Source organism: Lytechinus pictus, chromosome 5 (genome assembly GCF_037042905.1).
Source record: "Lytechinus pictus isolate F3 Inbred chromosome 5, Lp3.0, whole genome shotgun sequence".
NCBI lineage: Eukaryota > Metazoa > Echinodermata > Echinoidea > Temnopleuroida > Toxopneustidae > Lytechinus > Lytechinus pictus.
The window spans coordinates 20,306,838-20,329,455 of NC_087249.1; the positions used below are offsets into that span (position 1 = coordinate 20,306,838).

Genomic DNA, 22,618 nt, shown 5'->3' on the forward strand with positions numbered 1-22,618 from the left:
GCCATAAAGGGATGCATTGATTGCTGATTGGTCAAGACCCGCTTGATTTACATTCTGTTTGGTCTTATCCCACATCATGTAATAGTATTCCATATACAACCAGTGTGTCAGTAACAATTGGGTCTTATTGCCATTTAGCCCATTTACATTTTCGTCTGATTCACGGTTCGCTTTACTCATTTCAACTTTACAGTTTTTCTAAGACCACTTGGTCTATAGCATATTGTTGGCCTTGTGTAGATGAAGTAGAAATAAGGTCATCAACTGGGCTCCGTAACACAAAACTTTGCGATGAGTTGCAAATATGAAAGAACCGCACTGATTGGTCCCTGGTCAGTATTTTAAACCTAATGCGCGTGTAACATTGATATTGATTGGTCAGTTCAATTAGCGATTGATCGCTAATCTTTGTGTAACGGAGCCCAGGGCATTATTACGCTAAATGGACATTAGAATAGATGTTGTGTAGACCAAATGGCAATGAGGCCGAATTGATAGTAGACCAAAAGGGTTTAGCCCATGTGTTATCACACTGAAAAGTAGACCAACTGCTTTCTATATAGACCTGAAGAATATAAACCGAAGAAGATCGTGGTTTTTGTCTAAAAATACCTCACCAATCTTGATCATACCCACGATCTTGCACTTGTATCTATCTGGGAAACACTTAAAGGTAAAGTCCACCCCAGAAAAATATTGATTTGAATAAATAGAGAAAAATCAAACTAGCATAACGCTGAAAATTTGACCAAAATCGGATGTAAAAGAAGAAAGTTATGACATTTTAAAGTTTCGCTTATTTTTCACAAAACAGTGATATGAACTACTCAGTGACATGCAAATTAGACGATGATGTCGCTCACTCACTATTTCTTTTGTTTTCTATATTGTTTGAATTATACAAGATTTCATTTTTTACAGGTTTGACATTATGGACCAACTTGACTGAACCATATAGTAAAAATTGCTAATTCCACATGTTCAGGGATAATTTAATTGTTGTTTCACTTGACAATGAGGAGATAATTAGAATATTTCATATTTCATATAGTAAAATACAAAGAAATAGTGAGTGGATGATGTCATCAGTCTCCTCATTTGCATACCGACCAGGATGTAAATATAACTGTTTTGTGAAATTAAGCAAAACTTTAAAATGTCACAACTTTCTTATTTTACATCCGATTTTGATGACATTTTCAGTGTTATGCTTGTTGGATTTTTCTCTTTTTATTCAAGTCAACTTTTTGTTGGGGCGGACTTGTCCTTAAAAGATCTCAGCTGTCCATTCTATCGTGTAGAAAGTGTCGTTTCACTCATGCTAAATAAATTCAGTGAATTTTCGTAAAAGTCTTCATCTAATTTGTATAAAAGGCACACGTCCAAACCGCTATTTTTTTTTAAACTCTACTTTAAAATATGTTACAATGTTAGCTTGCCCTTTTTCGTAGTAGTAGTAGTAGTATTAGTAGTTGTTGTTGTAGAATACCATCACATGTTTCTTACAAAAACATAAACATCAGCTCGAAGCAGAGGGTCTCATGAAGCATCCCGACTGATGTATTGCCATCAGCCAATCAAGAGCAGGGATTTCAGTAGCTTATAACAGTTGTCAATAAAAATCAGTGACAAAATGCTCCTTGAAACACCATGAATTATTTTTGAATTTTACTTCTTGATCAGGGCAAGTTCAGCGTCTGACTTGTATATGTATACACTTTATTTTGATTGTTTGCTGTTTGTATTAACTTGATAATATTGTAACAAACATGTGACAACATACAACTCGCCAAAGTTTGAATGTCGTTGAAGTTGTAGTAACATTCAATACACCAAACTATATTTATTCTCTGACAATATCATGAAAATATCTATGCTTTTATTATTTGACTTTTACAATTTGGTCCTCAACTTTCGGTATCTGACCATGATAAATTATATGCACATTTATTATTGAAAATAGTATATACAGTGATGTGAAGTTTAATTTAAAAAAAAGGAACCCGCTATTTGAATACTGTGCAGCGATTAATATGTCCCTCTGTAAATATAATTGTGTCTATCAGGCCAGCTGAACCATGAATATTTTCAGTGAACTATGTACATTGTGTGTATGTATATATATGTATCCCATTTGTATCGATATACCACACAGAAGAGTTTTTCGCCCAAATTAATATCAGACCCCCCAAATCACAAACCTGTGTGTTTTTCTGAATACCGCAGAAACACTGGTTATTTTTTATTAGATGTACTTGTACATATTCTGCATTGATACACTTTATCAATGATGAGTTTAAATCAAATAATTAAAGAAAGCGTATTAATAATAAATTTTAATCGGTTATTTATTGCAGGGGACTTACATAAACCAGCAATGCTTTCCAGTGAGTTCCACTTTTTCGATTCTGTTATACATATTTTGCTTTGTACTTACTTTGTCAATCTATTTGAAATGAAAAAGAAGAATAAATTCAATCAAGTTAAGTGTAACTTGATATTAATTTACTTTTATATTCTTTGGATTATCCACTTAGTGGAAAATAAACAGAAGAACAGGTCAATTATCTAATGAGTGTATAAAAATGAATAGGATTATGAGTTATGTGCTATATTATCATCATTCTCCAAAGATTTTTATTCTGTAATTTTTTTTTGGGGGGGTAAAATGCTGTAATGATTAATCTATGATGATGCAAAAGAGAAAAAGGCGTAAGGTCAAAGTAACTTAAGATTCCCGTTGTGTAACTTTCATTTACTTCCACCGACATATGACTTTAGGCAATAATGAGAAATGACAATACTACCATAAAAATATCACTATCTAAATCATACTAATATTACTAGCGACATCATAATATGAAGAAGACTTACATAAAATGGAGTGACGCACAGTGCGTAAAAACGCGTTATTGCTGAAATATTTACATCTTGCCATGACATTTATATACTTTTCATAACAAAATCAATATCTTCAATTGACCTTCACTAGTCTTATGCATGAGGAAGTTACCTAATTTTGCATCATAAAATATTCAAACAAATACTTATAATAGTGCACCCGGTTGATGTGCTATGCTTGTATGACTTTGTTTATTCTTGTTATTTTTTGTTATTCATAATTCTGCAACTTTCTATTACTTACAAACTTCATGGAGTAACAATGCTCGTAAATCCAGAACGCCATGATGTGATATTCTTGATCCTAACAGAGAACTTCTTCTAATTTTGTTAAGTGACTATCATTTCTGTAATAGGCCTATCGGTTGTTTGAGGATCATTCTGGACTTATCTTCTTATAGCATCTTTGCCATAGACCAAGAAAAGTAAGCCTAAGCGTACATTTTCCAGTGCTTACTTAGCATGTTTAGGCAAAGTGGTTGACGCATAAGATATGACAACCCACGGGGTAAGTTTGCTTTCACAACCCCAACAAAAAATTATTGGACCCTTTGGTTTAAAACTTGGTAATGAACTCAACTTACAAAAATCAAACGTAAATTGACTTGTAACATACCACAACTAACTATTCAAGAATTGAATTTGACTTTAGTAAGGTTCGTTGAATCCCAAGTTTTACGACTCTGGCCCGTAATGTTGAACCACAAGGCCTAAGACATTAGGGACCTTAAAATTTGCTGTAGGCATCTCACTTCACTTTTCCTAGTCTATATTTTCTACCATTAAATTTTCGAAAGCCACCGCTTCTGTAATTTGTCCATCCCCTTTGACTTTTGGTTTCTTTATATCATTTTTAGTATTTAATGTTCCGAATTTCACGTCCCGGATGCTTCTACCAGGTGCGAGAGTCGTACCGAAGCCCCTGACAGATCCTGACGCCTAATCATTAGCGGATCTATATAGCTTTTCGCTAAAAGGGGGTTGACCAGCTTTTATGTCCCAAAAAATTGACAAGGAAAAAAGGGCATTTGAGGTTCATCTTTTTACTGAGCTGCGACGTACTGCGTCTTGAACCCTCCCTTCCGTATAGACCACCTTCCCCTTTCTTTCACGGATCCCAAAGGGTGGTTTAAACCCAATAACCCCCACCCCCATATCGAAAACCGTTAAAAAAAATGCGTAAGTTTAAACCTCATTCTTCAGCAGCATCCATTTCTGACTATCTAAATGTTGGCAGACTGCATTAGCATTTGCCCTCTTTTGGTATTTCAACATGTTCATGGAATTTTTGTCATTTTACCCCTTCCTACATAAGTATCGAGACGGATGCTGACGTTATTGTTGAAAAATTGTAATAAGCGACTGGGTCTTGAAGATTGCACTCTATTTCGCAAAGAATTTCCTCGACCGTCCAGTTGTTGTTATTTGGAGATTTAAGTCGCTCTCAATCAAACAAGAATAATGTGTGCCACATTATGATCGGTTGCTCCTTGTAGGGTCGAACTTCCTCACCCATGGCTTCTAAGTGATGATTGGATCAGCTGACGGTACTTTATAGAGGTTTAGAACAGCAACACCATATAAGCCTCCTCCTCATCTTACCAACACCGCTCACGGGAAGAACTTCGGAGATGAATGCACTACCATCTGTATTCAAAGTGGAAAAAGGGGAGAGAAAAAGATGGAAAACGGTGAGAGAGCATTTTGGCACTAGGCTGATATCCTCAAAATTACCCATTATATACGTCACTCCAGGCTAAAAAATGATATGATTAGAACAGAAAAGGTAAAATCAGACAAACGATATACTGAAAATTTCATCAAAATCGGATGAGGAATAACATAGATATGACATTTTAAATATTTGCATTATTTCTCTCTAATCATTTCTCTCTAATATAACAATGTCGACTTCATAATGTGTTGTATATGTTCTTTTGATTGGTTTATGTATATATGTATTGTGCAGGGCCCTGGATGACAGTAGTGTCTGAATCACTAAACATGCTACCCTGGGTAACGATGACATATTAAAAAAAAATCGGTGAAACTGTTCTATGCAAGTCTTGATGAATACCGGTATGCAATTAGCAAGGTGGCGATGTCATATCCCCACTTACTCTTTTGTATTTTATTACATTAAGTAATAATTATTCAAAAGTTTGTCCACCAAGAATGGAACAAAAATTCATTTGACAACTGTTTTAATGCATAAGATATTCATCACTGCAATTCTTTTCGTTACAACATAACACAATTGAGACCGTTTTCACAATAATATTACTAAACTTATAACTTCTTTATTTGTACTTGTCATCAGATTTTGATGCAATTTTAAGCGTACTTGCTAGATGAATTTTTACTCTACTTAGTTATTTTCAGCCCATAGTACCCTTTAAACAAATGAAAGGGGGTGGTAATGGTTGTGGTAGATGGTGCATGGAAAAAGGAGATTTTATGGGTGGATTTTATTAAGAAACTGTCTTGAATTTAAAAGTATCTTGCTGTGGATGTATGTAGGCACCCTGTACATTCTAATATAGTCTCCTGGTAAGAGTTCACTGTCCCAATAATACCCTGATAATATATCAACTCAGCAAATTTACTTTGAAAATTATTTTAGCTATTATGGTTTTAATGTTACAAATCTTTGGAACACAAATTGATCTGTCCCCTAAACTTAAAAATATTTAACATTGATTAATTAGTACTGGTCTAAATGCTTAAATGGTATACTCGTCCCATTATTTCCCATTACTTTTTTTACATTCCACAGAGGAATTTGGACATTCACCGGGTCTAGGCCTATAATGCTTATTTTAGTCGTGTTCTTTCGTCCATCATTAAGCACATTATTTTTTCAATACCAAAATATTAATGTGATTTTTTGGGGGTAATCCTCTTTGTTATTTCTATCTAGAATAATTATCTACTTAACTATTAAACTAACTACACTAATCTACTTAAGAGAAACTAACTACAAATCTACTTAAGAAAGACTTTGTTCTATATTCTTAAAGGGCAAGTCTACCCCAGGAAACGTTGATTTGAATCAATAGAGAAAAATCAAACAAGAAAAACGCTGAAAATGTCATCAAAATCGGATGTTAGATAAGAAAGTTATGACATTTTAAAGTTTCGCTTATTTTTCACAAAACAGTTCTATGCTCAACTCAGTGATATGCAAATGAGAGAGTTGATGATGTCACTCACTCACTATTTCTTTTGTTTTTTATTGTTTGAATTATACAATATTTCAATTTCAACAGATTTGACAATAAAGACCCTCTTGGTTAAACCACAAAATGTTAAAACTGGTAATTCCACATGTTCAAGAATGAATGAAACTTTGTTTCTCATGACAATGAGGAGAAAATTGAAATATTTCTTATTTCATAAAATAAAATACAAAAGAAATAGTGAGTGGATGATGTCATTAGTCCCGTCATTTGCATACCAACCAGGATGTGCAAATAACTGTTTTGTGAAAATAAGCGAAACTTTAAAATATCATAACTTTCTTATTTTACATCCGATTTCGATGAAATTTTCAGTGTTATGCCGCTTGCTTGATTTTTCTCTTTTTATTTAAATCATGTTTTTGTTGGGGTGGACTTGTCCTTTAATAATCAGGGAATGTCTACCACACAAGGCATGCTTTATACTGGGTCACAAAGCCTTACTCAACTTCCTCAAATCCGTCAATTTTTATCGGTATTATAATTATGCGAATACACGTCGGCCTATATTTGTGTAATCTGGATAATTTATATAAGATCAAATAAAAAAGAAGAGGACCGCCTCTTTTCCTATCATGATTGTAATAATTGTAGCAATTCAATTATTGTATCGAAAGGGGGAAATAACTTTTTTTTCTGCGACAAAAAACGCTTGTTACTCTACTGAATATAAGGGGAACATATAGACTCACCGTTACAACATAATATACGTAACTTTGGGGAGGGGTTGCAAATACTTTGGTTTTTCATCTCGCCAACATTAGTTTATATCAGGTAAATATATCTGTGTCATTAAATTGTAATTTGGAATATGTTTCCCGAGAAAGAAACATGTAGTTCAACGAGAGTTCATGTCGTCAGGCGATGTTGATTACATTCTTTCATTTGCAATCCCTCGCATCAGTATTATTCATACGGGGCAACAGGACGCACCTTCATTGTGACAGTCACATTTAGAATACACGCCACAGAATAAATGTAAAAGTTTTGATTGTAATGTGCGGTTTCCTCAAACATCCTTCACCTATTGACCCCCCCCCCCCTTCTTTTTCTCTCTCTCTATCTTTCTATCTATCTCACTCTATTTCCTTCTCTTTATATGCAGAATTATACAGGCGCGGATCCAATATTGTTAAAAATATATCAACCCATGCATCCTATTTATAATTACAAAAGTTTTTAAAATGTCCAGCCTCAATATCAATAAAATTCGTCGCATAAGGTTTATCAGATTAATAAATAAGATATCACTTTAATGAATTCCTAATAACTAAATTGTCCCCCTTTTTAGAACGGAATATCGAAAAGTTTCATCTCGTGCTTAGAAAGAGCAATAGGAAGATAGTCATCATTTTCATATGATGGCATAATGTCATTTGAATGTCCCGCGGTCGTAGGTAAAAATGATAATGAAAAATATCAGCTCGCGCTTCGCGTTCGTATCATTTTTTTTTCCAGTTCTTTCCACATGCACTTCACAGTTTCTCTACATAGTGCTTGAAATAGTGCTTAATTTGATCCTTTTTCTGATCGGAATATCAAATATTTTCAGCTCGCACTTCGCCCTTGTTATTGAATTTCATGATTAAAAAAATGTATTCAGAATGCCGAGATTTTAGGTCTAAATCTAAAACGCACGCATGCATGTTTATTGAGAGTTGGTTCATTATTTAAAACGTGTTTATGTTATCCAGTTTCAAATCAGAGTATCAATTTTTTTCTGCTCGTACTTCGCACTCGCATCAAATGTTTAGTTATTTATCCAGGTGGGTGTTTAATAAAGCTGTTCGTAAGTTACGAACGACTTTACGCACGACTGGTGACCCTTTCTTGTGCTATGTGACATCCCTGTATAATTGATATATGACCTAAGAACCTGTTCCAGTCGTGCTTTAAGTTGTGCGTAACTTTACGAACAGCTTTATGAGACACCTACCAGTTCCAAATTACAAAAAGTACTTAGCATGCCAGATTTTTAGGTCAATAAGGTCGGAATGTACAAAATTATCATCTCGCGCTTCGCGCTCGCATTATTTAATTGTTGAAATGTGTATCGTCTCTATGGCTTACTGCAGAGAGTCCTTAACAGGCACCCTTTTCGATTAGGCCAGAACGTATATTTAAAAAGTTCTGTTCGTCCTTCACGCTCGCGGTAATTATCTTATTATGCATCTTGTTTAAGATTACAAACATTGCACATAATGTTCAATTTTCAAGACAAAAAAAAAAAAAAAAATCCGATTTTTTTTTTGGCTCGCACATCGCGCTCGCAATATATGAATAGGGCTTATAAGATTATTACATATCTATGTTGATTTATAAGAATAAAGCTAAGAACTGTTAGGACTACCACTTCAAAGAAACAAACAAAAATCATCGTTGAGCGGCCGATCAGGGAAAATGTGGGTAAAAATGTTTTCGCCCCCCCCCCCCTATTGGTAGGTTTTTATCCAAAATTTAAGGTCATTTAAGGCCACGAAAAAAAATGACAAGAAAAAAAAGTTCTTCGCTTTCAAGGGGGGGGGGGCATAATTGTGTTATAACGATATTTACATAGGCCTTTGTATATACATGTATAAATATATATATCATATATATCTCTCTCTTTCACAAAAGTTATCATAAAAAACCTTTATTAAAAAGGTTAATATTGTATTTACAGTTTAAGTCGGAAATAAAGCATCTGCGATATTTTCTTTTCAAGGAAAGATCAATTTCCTTTGACAGGAAAAAATGCAAGAATAACACCAAACTTACTGTTTAGTTTTACGAAGCGATATTTGCACATGACTACAAAAACTCTCCAAATTATATAATGTATTTTGCCTCCATATTCAATTTATTCGAAATTGAAATGAATACAATCAAACTGTGCAATTCCATTAAGGGAAAATAGTGGAAAATGGACAGGAATAATGAACTGAATGGACAATTTAAAATTTTCGTAGGCCACAAGCGGATCAATTTGAAATTGTTATATTGCCTATTTAGAGAACATATTGTAACGAGTTCATATCAGGATTTCGTATCGCATATTATAGAGGCCATTTTTGTTTGAAAGCGTATGCCTATAAACGCTTGATAGAAATTTTAGCAATATGGATATGAGTGCTATTTTGTGTAAACAATATATATTTCAGCTAAATTTCAGCCATATTCTTGTCAAGCGATTTCTAAGCTTTTATGAAAATCAACGATAAATTTCTATTGCATTTGCCTTTATTCTTTTTTATTTTTTTTTAACCGTTTCTTCATATATGAATTTAGTAAAGTTTTGAGGCAGAACGCAGAATCTAGATGATAGAAAGGAACGAAAGAGAGGTTTGGAGTGAGACGAAAATGAAATAGAGAGAAGGCACGAGAGGGGAAGAGGGAGGGGGATAGAGAGACAGACTGACTGACAGACAGACAGACAGACAAAAATATAGAATATGGGAGAGATGAATATTTTAAGAGACAATCTAAAAAGAAGAGGAGAGAGAGAAAAAATTAAGAGCGGGATATGAAAGATGGTTAAAGATGGATATAGTGTCTGTGGAATATTATGCCTGTGTGCGGGTGTGTGTTGGGGGAGAGAGGGGAAAGAGTGTATGTTTGTGTGAGGGAGAGAGAGAGAGAGAGACAAAGAGGAAGATGAAAGGACACCAGTCTACCATTAATAATATTAATCCCCGGTGACATACATTTCTATTTGCTCATCGCTTCCTACAGTTTTATTTTGTGTACAAACAGAAAATATTCCATTCACGACCCACGAAATAAAACGTTATTGGGGCATTCGCATTGAGCATCGATGCGCATTCTTACAAACCCATGAAATCGCTTTTACATCTTTCGTATTAATAATAGGCAAACCTCGTTGGAAAGGTCTTTTCATTGTCGTTATTGTTCTTTTTATCTAGTTCGGTTTTATTTTCAAATATAACATACATCGTCAATAGATCATTGTCATTGAAAATGTTGCAAGAGTTAAAGGGATTTTCATATTCTGTTCTTTCGTTTTCTTTTGTGTTTCCCATGTTATCCTTTTTTATAAGAAAGATGGCGATGAAATTTGATTAGTGTCATTAAGGGGATAACTTCATTAACGTGAAATCAAATTATGTACGTTCGTAGTCTTATTCATATTTCTACCAATGCATGGTGTTAACTGCATTTTTACTTCCCACATCTCTCTCTCTCTCTCTCTCATTACACCCATTTTGTTCATCCTTAATGTTCTGTTTTCTCTGGCATTCCAGATTTTCGTAGACATACTCGCTCTTGAACATGTTGGCAAGCATCTACTTTACCACATAATTCATTTCGTAGTTAACGAGCTTGAAATGACTTCAAACATTTTTTGTGCTCAAACTCTTCAGATTATTTTTACATCTTATAAAGTAATTTGTCTGCTGATTATAATTTTTAATGCAAAAACACGTTATGAGGTGAGGTTGCTGCTAGCATGTGACGTCACACTATAATATGTTGTTTTCGGATAGATTTCCGCCAAACCTTGATGAATAACACTTACGTGTTGCCTGTAAGCATACCCAACTCCAAGATACTCACGAAATTCATTATAATTATAACAAGATTCCACTTCAAGGATGACATCTTCGGTCATCGGGTTCTGGCTATCCGATGGTTTGTACTTTCTCCACTCCCCGAGGAGCAATTCAGCGAGAGACCCACAGAGAACACGTTCACTTACCTGGAGTTCGTTGTCTTGGTAGTAACTCGTTATGATCGACCTCCCTCAGCATAGCCTGAACATGCCTTATATCTCTGTAGTAAATAAGATAGGAATATGCATGTATTAAGCTTCAAATGAGTTTTATTGAGTATTATTCTGTTTCCTTTCTGTCATCATTCACATCTCAAATCGTCTTCCCCATCATCATGATCATTATCATTATATCTCCTGCTTCTCTTAATGCTGCTATCCACTCCTGTATCTCATCTTCAGCACCAAAAGCATTGATATTCTCCCCCTATTCCCCCTCCTTTTCTCATCCTCCTTCTCCAAGTCTTCCTTCTCCGCATCAACAACAAGCCGCTGTCATTTTCCTCCGCCTTCTCACCCTCGTTCTTCTTTTCTTTCACTTTCTAATCATCATCACTATCATCATCATCATCATTTTCATCATCATTATCATCATCATCATCACCATTATCATCATATTATTACTATCATCACCACCATCATTATTATCATCACATCACCATCATTATCATCACCATCACCATTATTATCATCAATATAATCATCACCATCATCATAAGCAGCAACCTCATCGTCGTCGTCATTGACAATATTTTTTTTATCAGCAACGCAAAATATAGACCCATGGTCATCGTGATGAAAAGCCACACCAATAGCATCGCAAACATGACCATCGTCTTACCTGACAACCTAATACTACTTACACACATATTTGTTCGAGGTCGTCTTTGATGGTGATGGGGGCGTCGATGACCATGGAGTCTTCCATGTGGTCCGAGATCGTCCTCTCCCCTTTTAGTCTGTCTGATCCCTGGACGGTGTTAGAAAGGGGCTTCCCCGTGGTCGGCCAGGTCCCCTTGTTAGGCACATCAGAACTTTCTACCACACCAGGCACTGGAAATGGAAATGCAAAAGGAAATATAATTGTTTGTTTATTTGTTTTATTTCCGAAATCAAATAAAACGATAACTTACAAAACAACAACAACAATAATAATCATAATAGTATGATACGGTTGAACAGCCCATTTCAGAGCTGTTTAGCATAACAGCTCCGTTCTTCCATTGGATCCAATGATCATTGTGTCTAAAGAATCAACATACTGTAATTATTTACGAAACATTTAAAAATGAAATTTAGAAGATAAGTTTTATGTGGAAAATACAAAATAGAATGTGACACGTAATTAGGAACGGATAAAGAGGTAACGCTTTCACTTTTATCAAAGAATGATATTTCAAATAATATAATATTCAATTAATCTTTTATCATCATTATGATAATCATAACTAAAGTAGGAAGAAACAATATTATTGTTTCGACTATGAAGGTCCTTGAATGCTGTTGCGAGTATTTGCATAAATAATATACCAGGGTAAGTGTTGGGGTATGAGGGAGTTCACGTTTATAATTTATTGGTGTGTAAATGTGGGTTTTGCATATTGGGTCAGATGCATAAAGAGGTAGCAATTGTTTTTGCTAGGCTTTTGCTCGATTCCGTACGCATAAAAATGAGCAAGCAAAAGCTTTTTCTAGTAAGCCTAAGCAATTGCTTATGCCTATACTACCGTTTGCTTCAAGATTAAGCTATTGCTAAAAGGCGTATGCATAAAACGAACATTTTGCTAGGGTTTTCTCAAGCTGCTTCAGAGCAGCTTGAGCGTTTGTTTGATCAGCCCGTTCGCGTCTTATAATCATGTTTATGTAGCTGAGAGAGACCCCCAAAGGTGTACAGTAGCCTACATGAACATGTTTTCTTTCTTGTAAGGGCAAACTGAATGCCAACTATATTAATTTATCAATTAGAAACGACAAAAGTTGGACACCACGTATGAGGAAAGATGTTACAGGTAGACAGGAGAGAAGCGGTATTTTACCCTGCCACACTATTGCGTTCGAGTAAGTGCTTTCTGAAGGCAAGAAAAGGGGTTTAAGGTTATGCATACGAAATAAAATAATTGCTAAGGCATGATCTTTTGCTTGGCAAGCGATTGCTTGTGCTTGAAGCAATTGCTTGCCAGTAATTGCTACTTTTTGTGCATCTGACCCAATGTCCTTGGAAAACCAAGAGAAGTATACTGAATTTAAAAGAAAACTATGAATGTATGAATATACATCCTATCTAGAAAATATTTAGAACAAACATGTATTTTAGATGGTGACGTTGCTGGCTTTCCATAGTTGAGTTTGATCGGATCAATTGTAACTCTTTGTAAGACGGGGCTCAGATTTACCTCTATCACTCCGATCACGTCATCATTCTTTAAACCAATAATATCCGACCACTAATCGATTCGATCAATATTACGTTTCCTGTTGTCCTAAATCTCTAAATAACATCTCGCGAAATTCACATTTCTTTGCATCATTCTGCAGCTGGTGTTTCTTAAAATCATTTTCACACCTTCCTTCATTATATTACACCGTTTCGTGTGTCTATTTTTTCTTTATGTTTTCCTTCAAATACACGAACTTCACTCTTTTGCTTTATGTAAACGGAGTGCACTCTCTCTTGCGAACACTTTTTAAACAAATATTTTGAATCAGTAGAGACCTACACTCCATCATCATCTTTGTCATCATCATTATCATCATCGTCGTCGTCGTATTCGTCTTCATCGTCATAATAGAGACCTTTCGTTTTCTGTGACGAGCCATGTGGACGTACGAGATTAAGGAATTTTGGGAGCGCTGCGCATGCGCGAAGTAATCTGTGACGAGCCTTCTCGTTCACTGCCCAAATCTGTGACTCGTATTTGAGGGTTTTGACGTTCGGTGTCATAGTGCTCGAACGAGCGCTAGTTCATACATTATTACGTCATCCAAGCTTAGCAAAAATGAATGAAGCCGCATCACCATTCGAGTTTCGTTGATTCAGCAGGGCTGGTAAACTGCAAACTACTGCTTGTCACCAGCTTTTCCATTACATTTAGTGTGTCCTGTTTTTAGACACTACATATCCGATAGGTAATTGATGTTCTATTTCCAAACAAGTGTGTTTTTCGGCTTTTTGCGCAAGAGCGCAAATGTTGCACCCGCAGTCGCCCCACTGGTTCGTAGCCAGTGGCGTAGCTACGGGGGGGCATGGGGGGGGCACGTGCCCCCCCCTGAGATTTGGTGTGCCCCCCCCCAGGTGCCCCCCCCCTGAAAAAAATTGGCAGAGCAAAAAAAAAAAAGGGAGAAAGAAGAAAAGAAAAAAAGAAAAAAGAAGAAAGACAGAAGAACAAAAAGGAAGAGGAAGACGAGTGAATGAAATAATGTGAGGGGAAGACTTGCAAAAAAAAATCTTTCATGTTACCATATAAAATTTTTGCTTGCGCTTCGCACCAGAATTGCCTGTTCGATGAGATTCATATCTTGCTCAATAGGCTGATATGGAGCAAGTTTTGAAGTCTATATACAAAACATATTTTAGCTCGGACATCGAGCTTTCATTATTTTTTTCATTTACAAATTTAAGTGCTCTGTAAAATGTGTGTTTTTATGGTCTACATATCAGCATTTAATTTAAGCTCACGCTGCGTGGTCACATTGTTTGATTTGCCAAGTTCATATTGTCTAGGTGTATTCCATAATGTTCCACTAAACAAATGTATTCAGAATGCCCAGATTCTAGGTCTAAATCTAAAACATGCGCGATGGCCTGCATGTTCTTTATTTAAAATGTACTTAAATTATCCAGTTTCACGTCAGAATATCAATAATTGTCTGCTCACGCTTCATGATCGCATTATTAATGATACCCAATTAACTATATCCTATTTATGATTTACAAAATATGAATAGGGTGTCCCGCTTTTAGGTCTGAAATCTAAATTTTCTACCTCTCGCGCTTCGCGCTCGCATCAATTGTTTAGTTACATACCTATCCCATTTATTAATACAAAAAGTGCTTAGAATGACCATTTTTAGGTCGGAATGTTAAAAAAATTTGCTCGCGCTTCGCGCTCGCATTATCGAAATATATACCGTCTTCGTGGGTAACTGTAAGCAGTCCTTAACAGGTCCCTTTTCGATAATGCTAGAACAGGTAATAAAAATTTCTGCTCGCGCTTGGCGTTCGCAGTAACCATCTAGTTACATACGAATCTTGTTCAGGATCACACATAACATTGCCCAGAATATTAAATTTTCAGGACAAAATACATAAAAGTAAAAAAAAAAAATCGCTCGCGCTTCGCGCTCGCACTTTTTATAAGGCTTATTTCATGTTAATGTTGTTTTATAAGAATAAAACTAAGAAGTGACTGATCGGGGAAAATATAGGTGAAGATAATTTCGGGCACCGTCCCCTATTGGCGAAAGTCGGATCCGCCCTTGTGACACATACACACACACACCGAAAAAATGGTGCCCCCCCCCCCTGAAAAAGCAAGGACCCCCCAGTGCCCCCCCAGGAAAAAAATCCTAGCTACGCCACTGTTCGTAGCGTGATGCTACGCCTGATTCTCCGGCCGAGCATCGGCCCACGGCCCGCTCGCTATCACGCTGGTATATGCTGTGGCCTGGTACGGGTACGTCGACTTAAATCGAAACTGTTTTCATCAATGTACGAACGTGATACTGAACGAGCGGTGTCACCACTTCCGGTGAACTAGGAGATCGTTGCAGTCGCAGACAATCGAAAGCTTACTATTCATAACGCTTGCACCATTACCACTGATCACTGTTAACACAATACATACAGAATTCAGTCATGCTCTATTTAGCATGTTTAGTTTGACTCTTCGTCTATAATAGAGTCATAGTATTCATAATACCTTGGTCACATTTGCTCTACGGTGGCCGTACGGCGATTCGAAAACAGCCGTTTTATTCATTTTTATTCAAACCACCGTCCTATGTATAGCTGGTACAAAAAATGTTAAAAACGGCTGTTTTCGACTCGCCGTACGGCCACCTTAGAGCAAATATGACCGCGGTATAAGGGAAGGAAATCTTCTACACCCTCTAAGAAAACATCTTAAAACAGTTTGCCTTAGGCTTTCATTGTCTGATCCCCATCTCTCTCTCTCTCTCTCTCTCCCTCCCTCTCACTCACTTATTCAATATCTCTCCATTTTGTCGTATCACTCTTCCCTCTCTCTCCTTCTACCTGTAAAAGTTTTAGGAAAATACATGTATAATTATGCTTAGAGATTTGATAAAAATTTTACTTCCATCGTCATCCCCTCACATCATCCACGCGACCGCTTCCGAATCAAATCGCTTCCATTATAGCAGCACCTGCTCATGTTTTCGATCAAGCTCATAATGTGGTTATAATGTCAACATAACCATGATAGCAATGAGACTTACACCTGTGTTTTCTTTGCGAGGTCATGAGCTGTCGCCATGGCAACGCGTCCTAATTTTGCCAATGTCTCCTGCGTTGACTTGGTCTGAAATAATTGTGGTTATTACGATATGTCTGTATATATTTTCTCCCTCTCTCTTCTCTGCACATTCTCATTTATCCTCAATAGTATACTACATGTATATACACCTGTTATCTTCATAAGATATTAACTTATTTTAGCCACAATTACCCGTCTACAAGGCGGAGATTTTTTCATATACAAATATTCGAATTTGAAATCATTGCATATTTCTCAAAGTATCCAACAAAATGTAATCTACATTTAAGTAAATTAAGTAAGTCATAACACCTGATAATTAATAAGCTATTAGGCCTAATTTAGATATAGCCGCCGGTGACGGATAGCAATGTACTGTGGGGAACGAGTTTTACAAACCGCTGATACCGGCAGACAACTTATGCTAGTCCGATCTCAACTCACATGAACAAATAGAGGAATGATATACCGTGTACTACATTAATAGACACGTGGTATCTTCATTAGATGAAGCTATTTAGTCATAATTTGTTTTCACTCGAAACTTTTTTGAGGATTTTAATCTGCATTTTGAAAAAAACTTCGCAAACTTATATTTTGGTAACTCCTTTTTTGTGGTATAATATTACAACCTATATCATAGACTTTGCAGATTTTGTTGTTTTATAATATTATTTGCGTTTGTTTAAAAGTGAATGTCCGAACTTGTATAATTTTCAATATGTGTGTAACATGTTGTATTGTTGGGCCTCTAAGAATAACAGTGTTGAAATGATGAGGCTTCCTGACTTAAAGAAGGATGAATAATAAAGGATGAATCAAATTATTTATACACAAATAGTTGATAAATATATAAATAAAATAAGTAATATAAATAAAAGAACAACAAAAAGATAAAATACTTAATCATACAAATAAAATCGCGAAAGTCTGTCTACGTAGAGGCCTACTATCAATATAACGTTTTATTCTTATATCAATATTTTTGAAGAGCTGTAAGGAATGCTATCAAATCTGGTGTATTAGTCTAATCTCACCTCAAACCCCCAATTTCCGTGCCACGTTATATACAATTTTATTCTATACTTAAACCATTATGTTGGGTTTCTAAAGACTTCAAGTCTTGTGGTTTGTCGGTTAAAAATGCAGCTGGGCACGAAACACGAATCGTCTGATGCCCTCTAAATCTAGAGTAAAGAGTATTATAAGTGCATCGTAAAGTATACACTTTCCCCGTTACACCCCAAGTACCGAACTCTATAAATAGAAAATGGTCTATTGAAGTAGAGATTAAAGATGGAGTTGGATCCATGGGGATCATTAAGGAGGGGTGATATGCCCCACCCCCCACGGAAATTGTACATTTTGTACATCAACGAAGTCTTATACCGTGGGGAGGGGGTGTCAGGAGCGAGATCGCCTCTGGGAAATCATTGTGACATCTCTGAAGAATAGAACTGTATAATGGATGTACATATGTGTATGTCTCCAAAATAACATTATTGAGATCCAAGAAAAGCCTGAAAAGGTAACTGTTTTCACAATGTTAAAGATTTTGTTATGAGAAAGTGTGCATTTTCGAATACCCCCCTCTCCTCACCCCCCCCCCCCCCCAACACACACACATTTTTTTCCGCGGTACACGGATTCCTAAACCAACATCAAATATAATGGGATGGCTAGACTTATGGTATGGGTAGAGAGGGGTAAAGAAGGTCACCAGCAGAATTTTGTTCTGCATGTATACTGCTTCTCACTGTTCACGCTCGAAATATCGACCGAATGGTTTATTTCCTCCATTCTCTTTGCATTGTCGACATGCAGCACGATGCATACGTGCAGATATGTCGCAGCATTTCAGATCACTCATATCAAAACAAACTGTAAAAAAAAATAGTGTAATGTGCACGTATACTGCAGATTACCAATGTCGTACCCGAATACATTGCAGATGATGTTTTTCATTAAACATGGATGTCCTCTGAGCAGAAAGGGTCTCGAGAGCAATTGAGAAGAAAAAAACAATAATCATATTTATATTTATAATAGGCCTACAATCAGTCTACGTTTGACACTAGACATGCTGGAGCCAATTATGTTTAGTTTTTCTCTATAGCTATTGATACTACAAACAAGGTGAAATGTCTGCAGTCATGGCAGTTTCCATTTTCTTTTTTAATACAGTATGGGGCTGGAATTGGTTATCCTTATCCACGGCATGCACCCACAAACACACGCGCACACCACTTCTTTGTTAAAAAATTAAAAGGTAATATTAGCGAAGACATTTGTTGATACAGCAGTATTTTCACAATTTATTTAAAAGAAATTTATCAAATAGAATTAAGGAAAGCATCCCGATGTATAGGCCCACATTAGACAAATAAAAATGGCAGTAAGCTGTAAGACAAAAATTGGTCATGTTGGTTATTTACTTTTAATTGGTTGAGACAGACAAGACAGTGTTTCAACGTAGTCAAGTAAATATCAATTTAACCTATATAATAATAATAATAATAGATGCAATTTATAAGGCGCCAAATCCATTAAAAATATAATGCTCAAGGCGCACAGGTGAAAAAGTGAAAAGAGTGAGAAAAAATAGCATATATAGAGGTGAAAATAATATTGGTTAATCATGTGTATGCAGCATTGGACAAGTATGTTTTCAGCTTTTTTTTAATAATTCTACAGACTTGGTGTCACGGATAACAAGAGGAAGAGAGTTCCAGAGTGAAGGACCCGCATGTATGAAAGCCCTATCCCCCATATAAATCGATGAAGCATGTGGGAAGGGATAGTGGTGAGGGAGGGGCGGGGTCTTGTTTTATCATGGAATAAGGGGGAAGGATCAGAAGGGGAGTAGTGCAACGGAAGTGGATTATTTTATACAAATAAAGTTTTTTTATGATTTATATCCTATATTTTTTCAGGTATATCGGGTTCCCCTGTTTCTTCGAATTGTGTTTTTTTTTTATCTAATCCTGTAGACTGAGACGAACGATATAAGTGGGTGATAAAACGTTTATTGGTTTGTTTGTTTGTTTTTACAATTTTCAAATCGATCATGAAATCTACTATGAATTGCCATCATTTCATCGTCGTTGAAGAAAGTGTTGTTGAATATGCTATGTATTTCGGTTTGCTGTGTCCATGTATGAAAGAAAAATGAAATTAATTGAGTAATACAAATCAATGAATTATATTTTCCTAGTGAGTAAACCATGAAAAAAAAGCAATATGGAAAATGGTTAGATAGATATTGTCAATGTTTCATCCTAAATTAACTTAATCTGTTAATTTGATAGATCCAAACCAAAATCTAGACGCCATACTGCTTTAAATAGATGTTTCTAATACCGGTAAAGTGGGCATAACGTTACTTCGTAAGAATTGCCACTGCATGCCTTTGATGGAGATAGATGCATCATTTTACCTTTTTTCCCTCGTCTGGTAACCGAGCTATCGTCAACCATACTCGAACATCTTACATGGACTGAGGGAAGTCCAGTCTTCAGTTTCACTTTAAAAGCCGTGTTTAGAGAGGACTCGGGCGGTAAGACTGCTAGAGTTACATTTCTACCTTCATTCCTTCTCCGGCGTATTTTCTTTCTCATAAATTATCATCTAGAAAGGGTTTGTCTCTTGTGCGCATTCCGGGAAGCATGCACGACATGCACGAAAAGACTTGCGCTGTGTGTAAGATCATGATGAAGATATCCTTGGCGGATGTTTTTAAGACGCTTGTTTTAAAGATAAAGTTGACGCTTTTGTACTCTATGTGAAATAAGATATCCAAAGATATTTTCTTCCATTAATTGACTTAAATACGTAGACCTGTATTCATTTAAATGATGGATACGAGGTTAACTTATGTTTTATTTGACCCAAACTGTAGCACGATATGTGCAGGGATTTGTAAACAGCAACGGAAAGGCGCGCCAGAGCAAATAGTTATCTTCTGGATTCGATTTAAATTAGTTTACTTGGATTAGGTTTAACTATCTTGGCAATTTAAACATTAGATATATTACAAATTTATTCAATTGAAGTTTCAGTATCAATCGTGGATTAACAATAATTTAATTTTATAACTGACAAGAATCCTGAACACAAATAAAGACGGATTATATACATGCATTATACGAGGGTTATTCCTCTAAAAAGAGCATGTTGTGGGAAAGGTCTTTACTTGTAATTATTTGATCATGATGATATAGGCCCACTTCAAAAATTGGAAATCATTTATTTGTGTTTATGGGGAAATTGAATTTTGTTTACGGGAAAAGGGCAATTCCTTTCCCCCATCGATTATTAAGTAATACTAAAGTACGTTCCAGGGACAGTTACCAAACGTATAATTTGCTCTTTTGAGGATCATTGTTTATGGATGAAGACATCAATCTCTTAAAGTTACGCCCTTCACATTTGCACAGAAGCAATACAAAAATGGGTTTGTCAACTTTGTGGGGCAAGGATATCTGGAGATTAAATAACTTACAAGACTATTTTTACAATTATAAATGTATAAACCAAGGTTTTGATGTAAATAGGTTCCATGTTATCAAGGAATTCCGGGAAAAAATGAACTGTAATAATACGCCTTCTTCATAAAGTGTGATTATTTTATCAATGTTAATATTTCATATTTCTTTTGTTTTCTCATTTTTCTTTTCATTTTTTCATGTCCTTGAAATATGAAGTCCACGTTGACGCCAAGTTGATTTTTGTCAAACGTCTCAATGGCTTTTCGATAATATTAAGATCAATAGAAGGATTTTAAAAATCGGGACGTATACCAATCAGTTATAAGAGTCGTTGTCGACAAGGACCTTCATCCTGGTTAGGTGCACCTCATTGAAACGAGACAGATTTCATCTTTAAAGAATTCTTGATTTAGGCATTTATATTTGTTGGTCATTTTCATGTTTGTTGTGCATGGTTAATAAAAAGGTGAGATGATGACCTCCATCCCGGTTTCACGATCTCTGTTTCATCGGCTTTAAAATGACGTAAGGGCGGATTCCCCATGTAAATCATGTTTCGAAAGAGGTGATATGCATTTCCAACGAATAACCTGATGTCCGGGCCCTTTTAATAAGAACAGGGGGCGTTTCATGAAAGGACTTGTCGGACGTTTTATCCGACAAGTCCCATTTTATCCGACAGTTACCATAGGAACAGTACCTCTCAGCCAATCAACATCAGAGAAAGATGTCAGATCTGACAACTTGTCGGACGAAAATGTTGATGAAACACTCCCCTGAATGTATTCAAATTGTCATGGTTTCTTGATATACCGATAAGCGTTTGGGGAGTGGGATATTCTTGTATTGAAACACCGATCATGAGGATATAGATAGCCGATGCGTGGGCAGTCCAATCGGCAAGATGAACTTTCAATTGATACACATGACATCAGCTGGAAAAACAAAACCAGTGGTCGCATTTACTGCATGAGATTCAAATTAGGTTTACATTTAGGAGCGACGGTGTGAAAATGGTAGCCTATGTCAAGGAACGGTTAAGAATTGAAGAAAAGAAAATAGAAGGAGATGGACGAAATGGGGCGTATAGGGGTGGAATTTCATCGTTTAAAATGTTTAATGAGAAAAGAAAAGTACTGCACTGTTAGAAAATTTATCCTTAAAATAAAAGAAGTTCTTGCAGCAGAGTCTCGAGAACACCTGTAATCTTACCAGATTGCGTAATCTTACAGAAAATTGGTATTTGGTGTATGTAATCTTACAAATTTCCTTGAATAAAACACCCTTTTCCCCTTTTTAAACAGACCTGTTCTGTTAAATTGCAGAAAATTTCCTGTTTTATGAATTTACAGAATGATTCTGTTATTGCTTTCTGCAAAATCTTCTTTTTTCTGTAAAATCACGGGTTTTTTTAACAGTGTGTGTAAGAGACCACGCTAATGCGGGAGGGGGTCACTAGAATATACTGCAGAAGAACTAGACACGCATGATCATTAATGTCAAAACAATGTCGACTAGATATTCGCAAATTATCTTTTAAATAGAAAGAGATGAATATTAAATGAATAAATTAATTTGTAAAGGGATGAATAATGAACTCTTAACAGGCATGTATTCCTCATATCGCACAGAACACCAGAAATGATAATGGGAAAAGTGTAACCCAAACTCCGCGGCACTTTAGGGGTTTTCCTTTTTAACTTCTCACTCCAAAATCAGACACATTTTTCCTCAAAGATTGTCGATTTATCTGTGACGAGTCTGCATATGAAACTACATTCAAGATAATCAAATGAATCCTATAATTTATCCATGTCATTTCATATTCATCTATTTATTTATGTATCAATTGCGTTATTTGTTTCACGTTTTGTTCATACTTTGCTTATTTGCATGACTTTTTTTCAGGTAGACATAATTACGAAGTTAAGTTCAGCGTCTGCATAA

General features: G+C 35.8%; 1 protein-coding gene across 1 annotated transcript; it reads right to left on the minus strand.

The window, feature by feature from the left end:
* Positions 1-2,663: 2,663 nt before the first annotated feature.
* On the minus strand, positions 2,664-12,546 carry LOC135154159 (uncharacterized). The gene is made up of 4 exons (XM_064099445.1): positions 12,468-12,546; positions 11,553-11,742; positions 10,837-10,910; positions 2,664-4,548 (listed from the first exon to the last, which is right to left on the minus strand). The coding sequence occupies exons 1-4, from the start codon at positions 12,544-12,546 to the stop codon at positions 4,454-4,456; spliced, it is 438 nt and encodes a 145-aa protein (XP_063955515.1). The 3' UTR covers positions 2,664-4,453.
* Between the last annotated feature and the right edge of the window lie 10,072 nt (positions 12,547-22,618).

What these genes read in the sequence shown, in the direction of transcription:
- LOC135154159 (XM_064099445.1), bottom strand. Translation starts at nt 12,546, where the DNA reads ATGATTATAAGACGCGAACGGGCTGATCAAACAAACGCTCAAGCTGCT. An exon ending in TGAGAAAACCCTAGCAAAAT is followed by an intron (nt 11,743 to 12,467) that starts GTTCGTTTTATG and finishes TTCCATTTCCAG; the next exon opens with TGCCTGGTGTGGTAGAAAGT. An exon ending in GACCTCGAACAAATATGTGT is followed by an intron (nt 10,911 to 11,552) that starts GTAAGTAGTATT and finishes TATTTACTACAG; the next exon opens with AGATATAAGGCATGTTCAGG.